The sequence below is a fragment of the Puma concolor genome, chromosome B1 (assembly GCF_028749965.1).
Source record: "Puma concolor isolate L17-30 chromosome B1, mPumCon1.1.hap2, whole genome shotgun sequence".
Lineage (NCBI taxonomy): Eukaryota > Metazoa > Chordata > Mammalia > Carnivora > Felidae > Puma > Puma concolor.
The window spans coordinates 165,935,745-165,956,035 of record NC_141670.1 but is presented as its reverse complement, the minus strand read 5'-3'; the positions used below and the strand labels follow the sequence as shown (position 1 = coordinate 165,956,035).

Below are 20,291 nucleotides of genomic sequence, written 5' to 3'. Positions count from 1 at the left end.
CATGCTCATTTCGAAAATAAAGGAATATTGCACAGAGAGTTCAAATAATGTGTCCCATGTTGAGCCGAAGAGCCAATGTTCAAGCCTTGGCTGCCTTTCCGAAGTCTGGGTGCGTTATGTTTTCATAACCCTTCTACCTGGCTTCAATAGCCTTGTTGGCGTGGGAGTTGTGGTGAAGGAAGGATGGAAAGGATCTGACGGATGCATCATCTTTGTGTTTCCCTTCGTGTCTGATGAATTGAGAAAAGAATGGCAGAGTCTCTCGGATCTTGAGATACAGGGAAGAAAATGAACCTAATTCTATGAATCTTATTTCCAAATGTTGGCTTATTCAGCAGCCTCCATAGGACAGCCTGCATCTCAAGCCAATAGAGCTTGGCTTATTAAAAGGGGACTCGAGTCTCACAAAACCTCAAATACCAGCTCCTTTAACAAAGCTAATAGCCACAGTGGCATGAGATATTGCATGCAGCTGAAATTCTTCAGGCCCTGGAATTAAAGGGGAAGGATATACCCAAAAGAAAGACTGTCCTTAATTTGGGAATAATACAAAGACCAATGGGAAAGTGGACTGTTATTGGCTGACAAAACGACAGAGGATTTCAAGTTGCCTGACACCCCTAAACAGGGCGTTAGGCATATTTAACATCCAGCTATGTCAGATCTAGAAAATGCTTCACCTGAAAGGCAGCCCACTAGCACTCAGCATGCAGAGACAGAATAAAAGCTGCTGACTCTTGCTTATGAAATCAATCCCACCAGCCCTCCACAGCCAAATTCTAGACAAACCAGAGCCATCTATTAACATAAGCATAAGTTGGAGTCTGCATACACTCAGGCCCAGTAGAAATCACAGGCAAACTGGTGGCAACGAGAGACACGCAGAAAAGCTACTCTGTACTCTAATACTCACTTCATCCAGTCCCAGTGGACAGAATGACCGCCAGTAAGAGTGACTCAAGTCTTGATGTTATACTGAGTTTCCATTACATGCTGGAGGCAATACTAGATCATCAAAGACAGAGTTCCTGCTCTGAAGATGAGGCAGTCTTAGAGAGTAGAGGTTTCTGACATGGAGGGATGGGGGCGTGGCCGAGGGAGGAGGCCCAACAGTCTTGGGAGGAGGGAGAGCTGGACCAGCTTTGCTCTATGAGCTGGGACTCTCCAGTTGCACGTGACAGAAACTAAATTTGAACTGTAAATAGAAAATGTGATGTTGTGAGAGCAAGGCCCTGGAAAGGCGAGGCATCAGCCAAGCCTCAGAAGTGACCGGAACTAGGAACTAGAAAGCCGTCATGACAAAGTCACTGTAAGGGCTGTTCCCTGTGTCTGGAAAGCTCTTCCTTTCCACTTAGTTTATTTGCTACCCATCATTCATGTGTCTCCAGTTGCCTCCTCGGGGCAACCTGCCCTCTTTCCACTCATTTCTCTTACTGAATCACACCCAGAGTCCTGGCTGGTCTCTTTGAGCCTCTGGGACAAACTAGAAAATGATGACCCTTTTGGGTGGACAGTGCCCAGTGTGTCAAGAACAAAGTACCCTTTCCTCTGAGCAAACACAGCTTCACACCAAGCCCCATGGGTTGGTGAGCAGGCTGTTTAAGTGGTATTCCAGCCCCCTGCCCCCATGGTTGTGCTCCATTGTGCAGTGCACAAACTGTATACCTGTGCAGAGTAGCTGAGCCAGTTCCCCTATTGTAAGCTCTTGAGGGGCACCTGGGTGGCTCAGTCGGTTAAGCTTCGGATCCTTGATTTCAGCTCACAGTTCATGGGTTGCAGCCCTGCATCAGGCTCTATGCTGTCAGCACTTGACTTCTGCTTGGGATTCTCTCTCCCTCCCTCTCTCTCTGTCCCTCTCCCATTCCCTCTCTCTAAATGAATAAACTTAAAAAAAAAAAAAAACAACTGTGTACCTTTTCTCCTTATTACTTGTTAAAATAGCAATTTTAGGAAGGCCTGGGTGGCTTAGTTGGCCAAGCATCCGACTCTTGATTTTGGCTCAGGTTGTGATCTCAGGGCTGTGAGATGGAATCCCGTATCAGCCTCCACACTGAGAATGGAGCCTGCTTAAGATTCTCTCTCTCCCTGTACTGCACGTGCTCTCTCTCTCTCTAAAAAAAAATTTTTTTTACATTGCTTGCATGATTATTTAAGGTATGCCTCCTTTGAAATCTCATAAGCTCCATGAGGGCAGCAATTGGGTCTGTTTTTGCTCAACGTGTAATTTCTAGAGCCCAGCAGTGTCCAGCACATGGAAGGCCAGATATTGGTCATTTCATAAATAAATGAATGAGCTAGCAAGAGATCATGTGCTCACTGGGAGTGGGAGGCATGCTGATTGGCTATCATAACTCTGTTTGATGAATGGTGGGGTGAGTAGTTCCCCAAAAGAAGCAAAAGAGGGGCAGGCCAGGCAGGAAAGCGTCCAAGTGTCCCCACCCAGCCATTGGCCTGCCTTGGGCAGTGTCTGACCAGTCACTTCTGCGTCTGTGCTTCCTCACCTGTGAGATGAGGGACTGTGCCCAGCTCATCTCTGAGATTGTCCCGCCCAACGTTCTGTTCCCTTTTGTTCTGGTTCCGTTCACTCCTGCCAAGTTCCATTCTAGTGCTGAAGGTACTAAGTGGAAAAAGACATGACTGTGGGCAGCCTCAGTCAAGGAAGGCTTAATGGAGGTGAGCCTGTGCTGAGTGGGAAAGGCTGGGAGTGGGAGGAGCTGTAAAGGAGAGACAGACGTGGGCAGACCTGGGGTGGGAGGCTGGCTGTGGGAAGTATGTTATTGGTGTTTGTCGGGAGTCTTTTTTTTTTTTTTTCGAATGTAAATATCTTTGCAAGGGGTACTATCTTAACACATCTATGTTTCCCCTGAACTAGCTTATCCGAGAACAGCAAGCCAGTCATGCACAAGGAGCTGAGGGAATGAGACATTGGACAGGTAAGTTTTAATCATCAAAATAGGTCCCCAATACAAGCGCCTCTAGGGTGTGTGAAGCAGGCTGGTCGCCCTGGGGTCTACACGGTGCCCTTGTGTCTTGGGCTCCAATAGTGGCAGAGTGACTCAGAGACAGGGAAGAGAGAAGTGTCTCCATTGCCTGATGCAAAAACCAGCGGGAGGAATGGGCACTAACCCCCTTCCTGCGACTGCAGAGTGCAATAACCTCTCAGGACCGGCCTATTCTCCTTCCACTTCTTCAGGCAACCCCTCTGTGTCTGCCCTCCAGGATGTTGTTTAAACTCAAGTCTGGCTTCTTCAATCCTGCTCCTATCAGGGAACAAAGAGGTTTCTCCTTACTCACTAAGGGCAGACCTCATCCTGAAAATGGGCGCCCTCTGTCCTGGAGGGCCGGCCACCAGGCACCACAACGGGGCCCTGGACTGCTGGAAGGGGAGCCGGAAAAGGGAGAGAAGGCTCAGCAAGGTCAAGAGGGAGGCAGGGGCAAGAGGCACAGTTTTGACCCACGCGCACTGGCAACCCTTTAAAGTCGAATTGCCCGTAACGATATTCTGCTACTTTTGGCCCTACTCTTACAGACCCCAACATGTAGTCCTGTTACCAGGTCCCCAAATAGGTCTAACAAGGAAGAGAATAAGGACACCTGGGTGCCTCAGTCAGTTAAGCGTCTGACTTCGGCTCAGGTCGTGATCTCATAGCCCATGAGTTCGAGCCCCGCATCAGGCTCTGTGCTGACAGCTCAGAGCCTGGAGCCTGATTTGGATTCTGCGTCCCCGTTTCTCTCTCTGCCCTTCCCAGGCTCGCTCTCTCTATCGCTCTCAAAAATAAATAAATATTAGAAAAAATTTAAAAAAACCAAAAACAAGGAAGAGAATAAATTTCCATACCCTGGAACTGGGAAAACCATGTTTCATGTTGCCACTGATGATGGGCAGTGAGAACACAGGACATTTGCCCCAGCCCCCTAGAGCTATGCTAGGTGTGACTGCCTACTGTTGCTGGAAAAATAGGTACAGCCTCCGCAACAGAGGACTTTGGGCTGTGTGTTGGGGGAGGGGTGGAGAGGGTGGGCACACAGCCATCTGTACAATGCTATGCAAAGAAGCAATATAGCAAAGTGATTGAAAATACGGATCTGGAGCCAGTCTGCTCAGGTTTAATTTCTCCCAGTTCAGCCATTTACTAGCTGTATGACTTTGGGGAAGTTCCTTCACCTATCTGTGCCTTAGTCGCCTCACCTGTAAAATGAGTCTAACGAAAGTTTGTACTTCTTGGGATTGTCGAGAGGATTACATGGGTTGACAGGAACACTAGAACAGTGCCTGGTGCCAAGTGAGTGGTGCTTAAGTGTTTGCCAATACAGTATTTATATCCGCCGGTCTATCATCTGCGAATCTGAAATGTGTCCCAAAGCTATAGTTATAAATTTGAATGGAGGTTTAGAACAGACTATGGTGGTGGTGTTAGAGCTTTGAAGCCAGAATACGTGATTGGGAGGTGGAGGGATGCAGAATGAAACGGAGCAGTGGCAGGGGTTCAAGGTCAGACTTCCCCAGTAAATTGACCAGACTGTGGGGGTGGGGCAGGGCAGCTGGGAGGCCCGGGGCGCAGTGGGGCTGATCAGGGCCTGGGGTCAGGGAATGGATGAGAGGGTGAAACAATTAGACGAGAGGGAAGGCAAAAGGTCCCCTGTGCGCTGGGGAGGACCCCGAGTCCGAGTGTGGGTGGCTGCAGAAAAAGCAGTTTTGACTGCAACCCCGTTTGGAACTGGAGGGGAGCAAAATTTAGAAACAGAAATCTTGGGCACCTCCTCTTGCTCTTTGTCCAATAGTCCAATATCTCCATACTGTGTTGAAAATGCTGCCCCCTGTCCCGAGCCAAGCCTTCCCTTCTCTCCCACGACTCCACAGCCTGAAACTGTTCAGGTCCCCCTACTTGAGTGCAGGCCCAGAGGTCAGCCAGACTCGGGAGGGTAGTGTGGAACTCCTCTCTCATCAACAAATTACTCATAGCCACTGACTAATCCCTAAAGTGGCTGGGTTTTAAAAAGGAAATATAAACTCAAATGAATGTCTAATCTAGGAATTCTTAATTTAGGGGGGTGATGGGGTGGGCATAGGTGGGTTTCAGGCCTTTGACAGAGTCATCATTTTCAATGCTTCCTAAAGGGGTCTGTGACTCCCAAAATGTTGGGGGCATTTGCTTTAACCTATTTGGACGAAGGCAGTGTAACAAAGTGAAGTGTAATAAGCATTCAGGTTAGTTGGAAGAAAATATTTTTCAATTGGGTAAATTAGCGATTTGTACGTGTGTGTATGTGTGCCTCTGTGTGTGTGTGTGTGTGTGTGTGTGTGTGTGTGTGTGTACATGCAGGCCTCCAGATTCTTTTTCTATTTTGGAACCACCGATATTTTTCTTAAATACTTGGATTCATTGCTTTCTTCCCACAACATGGCTTCTGTTGTTGGGGGGTTCTTCTTGGGGGGTTCGGGGATGAGTGTCAGGAGACTTGCAGTAGCTGAGGAAGATGTAACCGGGTTATAGGAGCTGGAATCTGCTTAGTCACAGGTGTTTTGACACCCTACGTCCTCTTCCTTTCTAGAACAGGAAGTTCTTACTTCCATAACATGTTATCACCAAGGAAGTGAGCATATATTTTCCTCAGCTCCTGTCTTCCTCTTCCCTCCCCCACTTCCTACTGCTGCCTGCCGGCTCCATCCACTCTCCCAGAATGCTCCACTTTGCCATAATGAGATGCTCGGCAGCCACCGACGTCTGGAGATGGATGGGGCCTCCTGTACTGCCCTGAGAGGGATGTTAAAAAGACATTGTATTCATGGAAGCAGGCTAGAAAAGGCGAGGAGAAACGAAGAGCCTGACAGCACAGAAGCCATTGTACAAGTAAAATGGTTATTCTTTCTGCCCAAACCCTGCTAGCTGGAGTAACTAAAGCAATGCTATATTCATGAAAGTCACTATAAACGTCATGCATTGTTTAGATTCCACTGGAAAATTATACCTTCTGAGATCTAATTTAAGGCAACATCATTAGGACTTGATTAGCTCTGTGCGAATAAGGTGAAAATACCCAATTCAGAAAAGAACATGTGGTAATGAATACATTTTTGTTCAAATACTCTGTTAAGTCCCTAGGCAGGTGTGATTTCTGTAAAATAAAAGGCCCTGGGTAAAATTAAAAAAAAAAAAAAAAGTGCCAGTTGAAGCATTGTATAGTTGGGCTGGAGAAAAAGATTAGCAAAAAAAAAAAAAAAAAAAAAAGCTTATTAATGCTACCCTAATAGTCATGTAGTCATGTGTCAAGAAATCGTGGAAGTTGGAAATAGTTTTAAAAATAAATGAAATTTTGGGGCGCCTGGGTGGCGCAGTCGGTTGAACGTTCGACTTCAGCTCAGGTCGCGATCTCGCGGTCGGTGAGTTCGAGTCCCGCGTCGGGCTCTGGGCTGCTGGCTCAGAGCCTGGAGCCTGTTTCCGATTCTGTGTCTTCCTCTCTCTCTGCCCCTCCCCCGTTCATGCTCTGTCTCTCTCTGTCTCAAAAATAAATAAACATTAAAAAAAATAATAATAAATGAAATTTTTTCTCTATATCCAGGAGAGGCAAAAAAAAAAAAAAAAAAAAGAAATTGAAATACTGATGTCAAATCTCATCAGAATTGGAAAATTCTTAGCTTTTCTGAGAGATCCCTAAAATGGCAGCTCCATAAAGAAGGAAACCAGGATTTTCTAGATAACTTAAAAACACAGACTCATTTTTGCTTGAAATAGCCCCAAGCATAAAAATTAGCCAACCAACTGTACCTCACAAGACTGCATGAGGTTCACAAAGAAAAATGTGGATGCATCACATAATTGGTGCTCATGCATTTATTTCTGCTTCCCTTTCCTACTTTTATAAATGTTTGCACATATTTTATCATATTTATCTCTGGAAGATATTACTCCCATTTTTATAGACGGAGGAACTGAGGCCCAGACAAGTTTAATTCCTGTTCAAGGGTTAAAGTGGTAGGGTCTGCATCTTATTCCAGGCTGGCTCAAGGGTAATATTTAAAGACATTTTGCCTCTGGTATAGCAGATTCAAAGTCTTTTATGCCAGTAACTGTGGCACTCAGAGAAGGGTAATATTACTTCAAAGGACAAGGAAGAGAAATTATTCACTATGGGAACACAATATATGCTTCTATTTATGTAGAATCCCCTGTAATTTGCTACAATTTGTTTAATTGTTTAGAAATTTCCTACGTACATCTGAACTTTCAGTATCAATCAATTTTCATTAAGCTAGTTTTCAAAGAGTTTGAATGACGCAGCATTGATATGGGGTCCCCATTTTCTTCTTTATTGTGTAAAGTCTCCCATGTCAGTTTCAAACTAGGTTAATTTCACATTGGTGGCATGTCTCGGTGAAGAAGGCTTTTGTATCCCAACTCAGTGTTCACTGTAAACTCTAGAAAGGAGAAAGGAAGCCAACTTAATGAAACATAGTGACTGTGGAGTTAGAGACCAGCTTAGAGGAAAAGAAGGATCTGGGATGACAAGGTGGATGTGAAGGGGAAGGGTTTATTCAAGAGTATGATGAGTACCGCAACTAACAGGTATTGAGCCAGGTACTTTCATATGCTTTCCTTGTACTTATTCATATGCTTACTTCTCACAACATAACTATGAGGTAGTTCATGTTATTTTCACTCTTTTGCAGATGAGGAAACTAAGACACAGAGAGAGGTGAAATAACTTGTCTTCTTTAAAAAAAATTTTTTTTTTAAATGCTTATTTATTTCTGACAGAGAGAGAGCACCAGGCAGGGAGCGGTAGAGAGGGAAACACGGATTCCGAAGCAGGCTCCAGGCTCTGAGCTGTCAGCACAGAGCCTGACATGGGGCTCGAACCCACAAACCATGAGCTCATGACCTGAGCTGAAGTCGGACACTTAACTGACTGAGCCACCCAGGCGCCCCAAAATAATTTGTCTTCTCAAGTGGTGGAGCCGATGGGTTTTTAATCCAGGCCATCTGGGTTAAGCCTATGTCTTGCTTCAGAAAAAAATGTCAAAAGTTCTGCCATGTCCAAAAATGCCCAGTGCAGAGTTGGTTCTAAAAAGTTCCATCTCTTAAGGTCTCTTTTTTTCACTTTGGGAGTTACATTACTGACCCAATAGAGGCTGATGAAAAATATGGAAGTCCCGTTAATGTGCATTATAAACCCACATGACAGGTTATCAATTCTACGAAGTAACCTGTGATGATTATAGAGGTCACTTGCTTGTGTTTCACTGTCAGTGTTCTAACCTCTAGCATAATAGGGGCAGGGGAAAAGGAAGCTGATGAAAGAAAAAGTGTGTTAAACAAGATATATGGCAAATGATGCCGTCTTTTCAGCTTGTCAATCATCACCAGTTTTTTTTTTTAATTTTTCCCCACGTTTATTCATTTTTGAGAGACAGAGAGAGGCACAGTGTGAGTGGGGGAGGGGCAGAGACAGAGGGAGGCACAGAATCCAAGGCAGGCTCCAGGCTCCAGGCTCTGAGCTGTCAGCACGGAGCCCAACACGGGCTCAAACTCACGAACCGTGAGATCATGACCTGAGCCGAAGTCGGACGCTTAACCAACTGAACCACTCAGCCGCCCCAATCATCATCAGTTTTGAGGAGAGACTGTCCCTGTTGGTGACAATGGAGGAAAATGTCTACTTCTAAGCCTTTTCCATTAGCCTAATAATTGGGACATGACTATATACAGGTATTGAAAAATGAAACCTACACTTTTATTACCCTAGTAGCATCTGCAAGTGGCTATTGCAAAACTGTTCAATGTATATAAGTGAAAAGAAGCATAAGTTACAGTGACATTCCTATGAAATTAAAAGCTTAAGAGCCGAAACTGTTTCCCAATAACACAGGCCTCAATGGTTAAAAGGTTAACTCCAGTAGGCCGAAGAGGCTGTCCCTTCCCACTGGTATATCAGAGTAGTGAATTTATTACATTCAGCAGAGCCTCATTAGATACTCTAGATAAATAATCTCATTAAAAAAATACCATGAAGTTGATAGTTGCTATTGAAATCAGGCCAAAGGATAAAACAGGTAAGAAGGATAGAGTAACCTGGAACTAATCTTTCTGACTCCTATTTTTCATAATATATATCTACAAAGAAAACCTGAGTCTAGATATTCAACTTGAGAATAAGGCCAGGTTTCACTATCTTTTAAAAGCACATTCATATCCATATCATTGTATCCTTATACATAAGTCTCTTAGGTATGCAGGGCATATATTAACCTGATTAAAAAGAGGGGGAACATTATAACGCAGGGAGTTTCACCACTTAGGGACACTATTCCTTATTAGCTAGATGGCAAGTTACTGAAGCTGTCTAAGCCTCCGTTAACTTATCTGCAAATTAGGGATAATATTAGTACTCTACTGGAGTGTTGCAAGGTTAGGTGGAATACTTTAACAAGCAAAGCACAATCACATGGGAAGCAACTAAAAAAAAAGTTGTCATCATTTGGATTAGCAAACTGTCAGTTGGTTATGAGTCTCGAGAAATGAATTATCCTGACCTCTACAGATATATTACTTTGTTTTGTTTTCGTTTCCATGTAAACCCAGGTAGCCTGACTTTTGATAAGAGTGGAGTTCTACACACTCTCGCATTGCAGTCTGAGGCTGAATTGATTCCTCCTGGACATGTGTTCTTTTCCATTCTCTTCAAATTTTACCAGGGGCACATTTATCTACTTATCTAAGCAGGCCCAGCTTTATTTCAGTCGTAGGACTATGCCATTCTCCACTCTGTATCCCCATCCCCGACACATGCAGAAAAGCCTGCTATTGTGGGATGTGTAGAATTTGGAGAAAAGTTTTACTCTACCATCACACTCCCAAGATACTTATTAATTTTTCCTCCAAGGATTTGAATATAAATGCACAGAAGTGTAACATTATTATCTCTGTAAGCATCCCCATAAGGATCAAGTAATTTGGAAATGGCACCAGAGAGAAAAACGTTACATGTTATATTACATATTGAAAAAAATTCTTATTGTGTTTCATAAAAAAGAAGGCAGTATTCCAGCTATGAAGTATAGAACTTGTATCAGGTTTTTATAATAACGTTCAAATGGGAAGGAAGAGTAGCTTACCCATCCTTGGAGTTTGAAGGTATGGTATGGGACAGTGTGGTAAGGGGGGGAAAGACCTGGTCTAGGAGGTGAGAAACCTGAGTTTAGTTACTGCTTTGCTATTAACTAGCTGAGTGATTTAGATTAGACATTTAACTTCCTGGGACCTCAAGTCTCATATTCTTAAAATGAGGAAGTTGGGTTTTCCCAAGGCTTCTCCTAGATCTAAAATTTCACATTACAGTCAACATTCCGTTCACTTTAAGGAACGACTAACTGGTGCCTACTATTTGAAAGCACTGTACTAGATGCTGGGGACATAAGATATATATAACAAGTTTCCTGCCCTCAAAGGTTTCTAGTCTTGTGGATTATTAAAATGATGGGGTGATATTTACAGAATATTATGTAATCATTTAGTTATACCTGTTTTACTATTCATTCAACATGTGGGGCAGTAAGTCTTAGCAAACTAAGAATGAACTTAGCCCCTCAATCTTCAGGCTGTAGCTGACCTACCAGAAAGATGTGTACTAATTACTAAGCCTGTTTTTCATTTGAAAATAACCATACAGGCCTGACTGAAAGTGATGCTGAGAAGTAACAAAGGCTGAACATCCTATATATTTTTGTGGACACCCTGAGCCAGTGAAGTGCTGGGTGCTAGGGGCAAAGCAGTGGGCAGATCCCTCATGTAGCTTAGCCATTATATACATTATAAAGTTTGGTGCAAAAAAATCAATACGGTAAATGGCTCCCTAGAACAAATTAGTTGTGGGTTTATTTTAATTTGGTGGTGTCAAGAAGCAACCTCCTTTCTTTGCAAAATAACTGTGTCTCAGCCCTTAAATTACCATGATCACTAAAAAACATACAAATATATATACAAAATATTATGAATTTGTGTAACCTATATATAATTTACTATTTTCTAGATACAGAGTCGGTTGAACACATAAATGTGATAAGGATTGCAAGCACAGCTCTTAGTTCAGAGTAAGAAGGGACTTTTCTTAGAATTAGATCTGCCCAACAAGGAATGGCCTATTTCAGAGTCCGGAGGTACTTACCCATCTCTGTGAGGCCCAGCTGACAGACCTATTAGGTTAAAAGTCACCAATATGGAGGAGATTCTTGAGAAGAAAACTGAAGTGGATAAATTCAGGTCAATTCTGAGATTCTACAATTAGGGTGAAGTGATTTATAAACGTGTTAATGATAGGTACAAAATTATAAGGCTGTAATTTACTCGGGAGACATTAGGGATTTATAGGGATAGAGTATACTACAACAGGAGTGGTGTGGACAGATGAACTGGTTTGATCCTGTTCTTTCAAAATATCTTGTTTTTGGTGTAACATTTATCCACTGATTTGAAACCTAAATTTCAGAACTCTGAAACTCAAAAGCCTTGGCTATAGAAATCTAAAACTTAAACGGCTAATGTTTTGTTACCAGTTGTTTGTAATATTCTTGGAGGCGGCGGGTGTGTGTGTGTGTGTGTGTGTGTGTGTGTGTGTGTGTGTGTGTGTAATGCCCTGGCTGTAGGCTGGGGCAGAGCCTTGGGATACAGGTAAGCGGTGGATGTGCCCGTGATTGGGGTAGGAGAGGGCTATCCTTCCTAAGTATCTCAAAATATTATTCTGCTACATTATGGTTAAGTGTGACGACTTGGTTGAAAAGCATTGAAAAAAATGGTTGGAACTCTTAAGAATGGTGTCAGTTCTTGTCTTAGGAAACTCAGTGATCCTAGGAATTCACTTAAATTAACACCTTCCTCTGCCAACTAACAGCCAAATGAGGCCCTCTCAGCGTCAATGAATGACAGTCTCTCAATTCAGCCAGTTGTCCTTCGAGGACTCAGAAGCTATCCTCTGGACTTGCCAACATGCCAGACTGAGCCTGAAGCTGAGAGCGTGGCCCTGATTTCCTGCGTGCTGTGGGGGGGGGGGGGGGCGTATTCAGATGTGTGTAGGACGACGGACAATGCCTGTTAGCATTCGAAGCCTTTAGAACAGCCCATTTGTGAGCAAGGGAGAAGTGTGTTGATTCTGGAAAAGAAGTGCAATTCAAAACCGGGAAGAGGATGGATTGTTGTACAAGAAGTAGGAGTTTGTTCCTTAGAGGGTTTGCTGGAAACGAGAACGCGATGATTCTTTATTCAGTTTCCAGCAGTAGGAAACAGCTAACAAGAGAAGTCCCAGTCCAAGTTCGGAGCGGACTGGGCTTCTGTTGAGGACCGCTCCGAGGCGTGCGAGACAAGTGGGTGACGCAAGTTTGGGGCCAACTCCCCTACTCCTTGTAGCGGGACACAAGATGCCCCCAACTGTGCTTTCCCTTTACCGCTCTTCACGCAACACCACGCGTGCTTTGTTTCAGAAGCCGACCCTTCTTTCTCGGTTGGTCTGCAGCTCCACCAATCCCGCCCGTGACGGGGCGGGGCTTCAGGGTCAAGGTGGACCAATTCGCCAGCCTCGCCCCTACACGCGCTTTCGGACCCCCGGGGATGAGTGACAGCAGCCAGGCCCAACCTGCTGCTCCAGAGCGTGGCCTCCGCCAGGGGCGTTACGGGGCCGAGACGCCGGGACCAATCGCATTGGACCTCAAGGGGCGGGGCCTCTTTGCCAGCCCCAGACCGGCGCCCTCCTTACTCCTTTTGTCAAATGAGAGACGCGGAGGGGCGGCCCTTCGACCGAGGTTCAGCCAATGGTTGGAGGCGAGGTGGGCAGGCCGGGAGTGCTGGCGGCTGGTCCTCAGCTCCGAGCCGAGGTGCGGCGAGCCGGTGGGGGGACCGCGAGGCGAGCGCGGGAGCTTGGGCGGCGAGTGGGGTGTGAGCTGCCCGAAAATGCACTCGGATGCCGCCGCTGTCAGTGAGTAACAGAGAGCGAGCTGGCCGGGGCCGGGCGGTTGCTAGCACTCTCCACTCCGCTCCCGCAGTCCCCGCCCCGCGCCTCCTGTCCCGAAACGCGCCGGGAGTCCCTGCCCGGGAGCCACCCCTTCCCCTCCCGGGGCCGGGGCGGGCGGTGACGCTGCGGGCGGCGCGGGGCGGGGGCGGGCGTGGGGGGGAAGGGGCCGGCCTGATGGGGGAGGGCGGAGGTGAGGGGGGTGGGGACTGGCTCCTTTTCAGTGTTGGGGGCAGGGGGGGCGGGACGTGCGATGAAGGGCTGGGACCGGAGTGCCTGGGGTGAATGGAGGTGGAGGCGGCGGCGGGCGCTAGCGGGCAGGGCCGGGGGTGGCACCGGCGCGGGGAGAGAGGGAGGGAGCGAGCGAGCGGGGCGCAGGGGTGAGGATTTCCTAGGGGCTGAGTGGTGCGGGCGGCTCCGTGAGAAAGGCGGGTGAGTGCTAGGGGAGCGCGGGGGCGGGGACAATGGGAAGAAGGCTGGATGGCGGGGGTGGGGGGGGAACAATGCGGTGGGGGAATGGGGGCAGCGGCCGAGCGGGGCTGGAGGGCGGGCGCGGAGATGAGGGCTGATGTAACGGGAGAGCGAGGTGGTGGGAAGGATTGGGGTGTGATGGGATAGTTGGGGAGTCCGGCGGGCTGGAGAGGCATAGGGAGGGTGGTAGGGTAATTGGGAGTGGTTAAGAGGGGGGCAGACGTTGGGGTAATAGGATTGAGCAGGTGTTGGGAAGAGAGGGTAATTGGGAGTTAGAGGCGAGGAAGGAGGGGAGGGTTTGAGGTGACAGGATGGGGGCAGGGGTAGGGGAGGTGCGGTGGGGGTGTAAAGCTAGTTGGGAGGAAAGGGGGGTTGGGAGGGGCCGGGGGCAGGGGGAGGACTGTCAAGTCCACATTCGGTCCGCGCGGGGCTCAGGGGAAAGGTGGCAAACTCAGTTTTCAGGGAGGTGTTCCCTCCCCCGGATCAAGATAGGGTCCATGTAAGGGGGAGCCCTGAGCTTCGGGGTGCCGGGAGAGGAGGGGGCGGGGCTGAGGTGGAGGGGGCGGGGAGGTGCCCTGAGGTTGGCGCTGGCCGCGGTTCCCCCAGAGCGGCGGGAAGCGAGGTCAGCGCTGGCGCGGGCTCCGGCTGCGGGACTGGGAGGCGGGGCACGGGCGCGGGCTGCGGGTTTTCCGCGGCGGGAGCGGGAGGGGTCGGGCCCTGGAGACCAGGTGGGGGGTTTTGCGCAGGGGAGGTGTTGGGGTCCCAGGCAGTCCGTGGGTTTGGCAGTCTGTGACGCAGTTGTCTAATTTCTGGTCGTCAGGTGTGGACGCTGGTACCTAGAGACCCGCTTCCCTGCACGGGGGGGCTGGACCACAGGCTCCACGTAGCGCCTGCGGAGCGCGACCTCTGCCTAGCTTGCGGGGAGGACGCGTTAGGGGTTTCCTTTAGGGTCTGGCTCTAGTGGCCGGGTGTGAAGGGGAAAGGCGGTCGCGCGGAATTCTGGGACTTGTAGTCCGCGCCGCGCGGGGCCGCGGTTGGGTTGGGTGCACGTGGGTAACTGTGGAAACGAGTCCCAGAATGCTTCGCGCCTTTCGGAGCTTCCCGGCTCTGCTAACTCGTGCTTTTTCCCCGGCGGACCCGAGCGAGCTCTTGGGAATCTTCTCTTGTACCCTGGGGCTGGAGCGATTCACTAGACCTCTCTGTGTCAGCGGGAGGGGGAAAACCAAGCCGGACACAGTCCTTTTGCACTTGGGTTCTTGATTCACTAGTTGATTACTTCCTCCGGCATTTGGTGGCCTTATTTGTAATTTGTAGGGTAATGCTTAGTCTTTTATCATCTAGCCCATAGGTTTGGAAAAACATTCAAAATTCAGCACGATCTTAAAGCAGAGTTTAGGACGCTGTGTTTATTGTGGCATCCAGTGTATGTAAACACTAGTTTAAAAGGCTTAATTTTACATAAATCTCGGAATGCAGTGGAGACCAGCGTAACCCTTGTGAAGGTAGTATAGATTATGTGGTTGTATTTCTTGGGCTGTTTGGACTGCCCAGAGATAGGACTTTTTGAAAAAAGATGGTCTTGAGTGATGGAGGAGGCTTAATGGAATTTAGGGTGGAAATGTGCCCATTCATAAAGCCAGCATGAAGACGAACAAAGGGAATATGTGATGTTTTCAGTTTTCAAGGGAATAGGGGAGCAAAGGAAGCTAGAAGAAGGTAAACTTGGTGGAGGGCCTTAAGTTTTCATATTGTTTTTTTGTGTTTTTTTTTTTTTTTGGTTTGCTTTTAACTGCTACTGTCATTCTTTCTCTTTGCCTCTTTAATATTAGAGACCACCCTCTCAGTCTTTAGGTGCCCTCAATGCCACATCTTTTGCGGATTGCCATTCCCATTTAAATACTGAATCTGTACATCACAGAATCTGTAACGTAGAGGGCCATAAGATTAGCTCAGAGATGACAGACTGATTTTATGTGATATATAAGGTATTGTGAAACTATTGGTAGCATAGTCACTAGAAGAATATTATAATGATCCTAATGATAAAATTTTACCAAAAAGTCCTAAAATTTGGAAACCTTTTAGTATGGTTACAAACATACTGAACTTGCATACTTGATTAAGTGATTAATGGTTAAGTGATGGCTGAAAAATTGGGCAATGTGTAATTTTTTCAGGAAAAGATTTCTGTTTATCTTACGTTTTGCTTAATCTTGTGACGAAATATTCAGGAAGCCTTTTGTGATGTGTTACTATGTAATGTGGACATGTTTTTTAAAATATGCACTTAATATTGGAATTTGTTCTCATATAAAGGGTAAAGTGTATGAAGATGAAAACAAGAGATATAATTGTCTTCAAGGTGGTGTTTTAAAAGAAGTATTAGCTTAGTAATTTTTCCCTTTTTATCTCTATTATATCCCAAAGGGCAGTTGCCCTTTACACACACACAGTCCCCCTCTTCTCTAGCCCCTCAAACCCTCGGTTTCTAAACCTGATCAGCTTATATTTTATGCTGTGGATTTTAGGTTCCTCTTTAATTTTTGGCCTTTGGGGAGGTCCTTTCTTTTCTTTTAATTTTTTAAAATGTTTTATTTATTTTTGACAGAAAGAGACACAGAGTATGAGAGGGGGAGGGGCAGAGAGAGAGGGAGACAGGGAATCGAAGCAGGTTCCAGGCTCTCAGCCATCAGCACAGAGTCCAATGTGGGGCTGGAACAAGTGAACTTCGAGATCATGACCTGAGCCAAAGTGGGATGCTTAACCGACTGAGCCACCCACGCGCCCCAATGGAGGTCCTTTATTTTCATGTGAACTTATCTATGCATTTAAACAGATGTTTCTTACCCTTGGCCCAGTATTTTTTCACAGTTTTATATTGGGAAGGTTTTTAGGTTATCTTGTCTATAGCACTGCCAGCAAAGTCTCCCTTATTTTCTTCATCATAGAGAACTTCTGTACATTTACTCTTTCCTTCCTCTGTTCCTCCAAGAAGTGCCCCTGCCTGTACTTGATCACATTTTTCCAGATGTTATTTATCATTATATCCCTTTCTGTTTTTATCTTTAGCTGCTCCCAGCAGCTCTTATAGTTTATTGCTTTCTTCCTGGCTAATAATACTTGTTTGGTATTTTGTCATCTCAAGAATAAGGATCTTGTTAAATCAGCAGAATAAAAAATCAACCTGTCAGAAACCGACCTCATGATTTGACCTCTGTTGTATCCATTATTGGCAAGTAACAATACACAACTGAAAATGGCATAAATAATAGAACTTATTATTGCCCAGTAGCAAGAAATGTAGAGAATAGATGATTCTGGTGCAGTGTCTGAATGATACCTTTGAAGACTCTAGGTTCTTTGCATCGCTTTCTTCCTCTCTTCTTAATATTTTGACTTCTGGAAAGCCTCGGGCTCATTGCCTCTTGTTGGCAGTGTGGTTGCTGGGGCCTCAGACATCATGCCTGTGTAAGACAGGGAAGAAAGGAATATATTTTCTTACAACTCCCTCTTAGCAGAGAGGAGTCTTCTAGAAGGTCACCTTGGAGACTCCCAACCCCCCCCCCCACCCCCTTTCAGTTTCACTGAATAGAACTGATCCTATGGCACTGCTACTTGTAAGGAAGGTTGAGAAAGTGAAAGTCTGGCATTTTTCAGCTGCTTTTGTGAGATGTGGCCTGTGCTAGGTGTGAGAACAGTGAGGAAAATGCTCTGGGTCGGCAGCCTACAGGTTATATCCCTGAGCCAGCTACTTTGTCCAGCTGTTTCTGGCTTGGTCTCAGTCTTTTTTTTTTTTATCTGTCAGTTTATTTTCTGCTTCATTTTAAAACAAAGGTGACTTACTAAGTATCAATAAAAGCCTGTCAAGAGAAGGAAAATAAACTGTAGATTTACGGGCTGCATATGAATGCTTGCTGTATGTTAGAAACAGGCCATATTTTGGCTCTGAGCATCCTAGCAGTCAAAACAAAGAGGAAAACAAGACTAATTAGTTTTATTCCTCTGGTTCATGAACTGCAATTCATTTACTGACCCAAGCTGGCAGCTTAGATATTTCTCATCCTTCCCCATGTCTACTGAACTCTCAGACCTATTGCCGTCACCCTGGGGCTGATCCGTCTTTCCTTACGTTGTAGTGAATGGGCAGTAATCCTTTTGCTAGCCTCAGCCTCCTCTCCCTTTGCCTTCCTCATCGCTAGTCCAATCATCTTTGTCCTTAGGATTCCCCTAGACAAAACGAGGGTTCCTGTTTACTGCATGAAATACAGACTCCTCAGAACGTGGGTTTGAACCAGCTTCTGTAGTTGAAGCTCACTTTCTTCTCCCTGAACTGCTGCTTCCTTGTCCACTGCCCTCAGTGCTACTTCTGGGGAGCTTTTCCTTACCGGGTTCCTGTTCCCTCTCTAGCAGACTCATCCTCTCTCTCTGTGTTGAATCTCCAAAGTACTGTTTACTTCTGTTCTCAGTTTTAACTTCTATAACAGTAGCTGCTTGTTTACTTATTTGTCCCTTCCCCAATTAGATTATTACCCCTTAAGATCTGGGACTATCTGACTTAGTATCCACTTTGTCATCAAAGATGATGCTTTGTTTAGGTCCTCAAGTATGTATTGAATTGCACTTAAATGGTCAACTCTTAAATAGTGAATTATCTAGAAAATTTTAATTCTCCTTCCTATTTAGTATGCTTCTGAGTCTTTCATTATCTTCAGATTGTCTTTAGGGAATACAAACTTTCACTTATTCATTCTCTTTTTTAACAAAGTCAGCCATAAGCAAACCAATTTCAATTATATAAATATAAATATATTAGAGAATGCAAGCACGAGCAGGGGAGGGGCACAGGGAGAGGGAGAATCCTAAGCAGGCTCCACGCCCAGCTACAGCCCCACCTGGGGCTTGATCCCACCACCCATTAGATCAGGACCTGAGCCGAAACCAAGAGTTGGTCGCTTAGCCAGCTGAGCCACCCAGGGGCCCCGATAATATTTCTTTTTAAATACATGCAGATATCAGTTTTGAAGAATGCCTGAGGCACGGAGAAGTTCTCAAGGGGAAAGTAAAATGCTGGTGATGTGCTAAGGGACCAGGAGTCTGTGTGAAAGCGCATGTTTCCATTTCAGATCTGGTGTGTAAGTCTGTGTGGAGAAGGCTAAGGCAGGGCTTGAGAAGACTGGCATTACCTCTCTTTGTTTTGTGACCAGATTCTGGTCCTTAGGGTTTATTTCGTAATATTAACTATACATTGAGATTGCTGGAAGCTTTCTTCATTTAGATGATAAGCTTTGTTAGTTGAAGGTGAATTTTCTGAGAATGTGACATTAGTGCTGATATCTTTTTATAGTTGGTCATCTTGCATTCGTATTAATAGCTTTTCAGAGCTTGTTCTTTTTTCTTACTCTGAGATTCAGGTTAGGAGAAGTATCTCTTGAGAATTATTCTTTTAAGCAGAATATACATTTAAAAAATATGCTTTAAGTAGAAAAAGATATCCAAACGCATTTTAAATAGAATCATGTATTTTGGCAATCATTGCATTACTGTTTCAGACCTGAGTGTTTTGTTTTTCCCCTCTTGTGTCCATTATTGTAGCAAACAAAGAATTTACTACTCCAGATTTGAATTATTTTTCTTTTATTTAGAAAACACTCTTAATGAGTTATTTTCAGTTTAGGAAGGTAGGCTTGTAGTTTTTGCAACTAATATACTAAAACACTAAATGATATGAAAAAGACCCCCACCCTCCCCAAATAGCATTACCTCTGGGTATGATTCCTTTTAGTTCCATCTTTGAGGGGTTTTTTTCTTGTATTTTTTTTTTTTTTGAAAACCTTTTGCTACTTGCTGGCCCATATCGCTAGTATTCCCAGAGATGGTGTGCCATCCGTTTGTGTCTGTGATGGGCATTGTCAGTCTTCCGGGCCCTGGCTCTTTCTCTGGTTGGGAAACTCCTACCTTTGTAGGCAGACTTGCTCACACACACCCACCACAGAACTTGAATGTGAATGAATGGAATCTGAAGCTGGAGGCAAGGGACGGAAAGAAGCCGGGGGGAGTGCCCTGAGGCCGTTTGGAGGGGATGGGCAGTGGGGGCAGCTGCCCTGGTCCCAGGGGCCAGCCAGTTCTGGCTGTGTCTGCGTGCTCTGCCGTGTGCCCGTAAGCATTGTTTTGGTTGTGTAACTTGGTTTTCTGGATTTCCTAGACATGCTGTGAATTATACGGTGGCCCTTTAAAAGAGCAGTCGTTATCCTGTTATATTAGCTAGTTGGTTTCTGGTGCTCGAGAAACTAAGAATTCTGAAGATCAACATCCAGACCTGTCACCGGACCGTTCGTGGCAGAGGCCCTTGTGGAGAAGAGCAGTGATGTGCCTTTCCACCCTGACTGGACTCTGTTCAGAGTCCTAGGTTCCTGGTCCCAGGTTACTCAAAGGACAGAAAGGACACATAGGCATGTATGACGTCGGTTGTGGGTGCTGTCTTGCCAGTGGTCAGTCAGGACTCTGGGCCACACATCAGCCACCCTGCTGGATCTCAGTATACAGAGCTTTTCACTGCTTGTCTTTTCCTAATCGCCTCTTTGCCCTGAAGACAAACAAAGTCTGATGCTCAGGAACTAATGTATAACTTCTAGTGTGTCTTTTTGGATCTGATTTGGGAGTATTAGCTATGGAAATAATATTTGTGGTTTTTTTGGGTAGAATATTTACCTAAAACTCCTATCTGAATGTCTTTATTGCATTTTAGTCATTTATTGCGTATAATATACGTACTATAAAATTGTGCCTATTTTAAGTGTATATAGCTTGATGATTTTTGATAAATA

At 45.7% G+C, this 20,291-nt stretch overlaps 1 protein-coding gene across 8 annotated transcripts in view; it reads left to right on the top strand.

Annotated features, from left to right (window-relative positions):
• Positions 1-2,603: 2,603 nt before the first annotated feature.
• Positions 2,604-20,291, top strand: part of DCUN1D4 (defective in cullin neddylation 1 domain containing 4) — an 85,704-nt gene continuing 68,016 nt past the window's right edge. For 2 of the 8 annotated variants that reach the window (XM_086705082.1, XM_086705081.1), the window contains exon 1: positions 12,806-12,963. In XM_086705082.1, the coding sequence (XP_086561208.1) occupies positions 12,939-12,963 (25 nt within the window). In that variant the 5' untranslated portion in view covers positions 12,806-12,938. Of the gene's footprint in view, positions 2,674-2,872; positions 2,934-12,805; positions 12,964-13,256; positions 13,278-13,358; positions 13,429-13,947; positions 13,967-14,064; positions 14,090-14,284; positions 14,970-20,291 lie in introns of those variants that run through there. The other 6 variants (XM_086705083.1, XM_086705092.1, XM_086705085.1 and 3 more) reach the window with 6 other exon arrangements.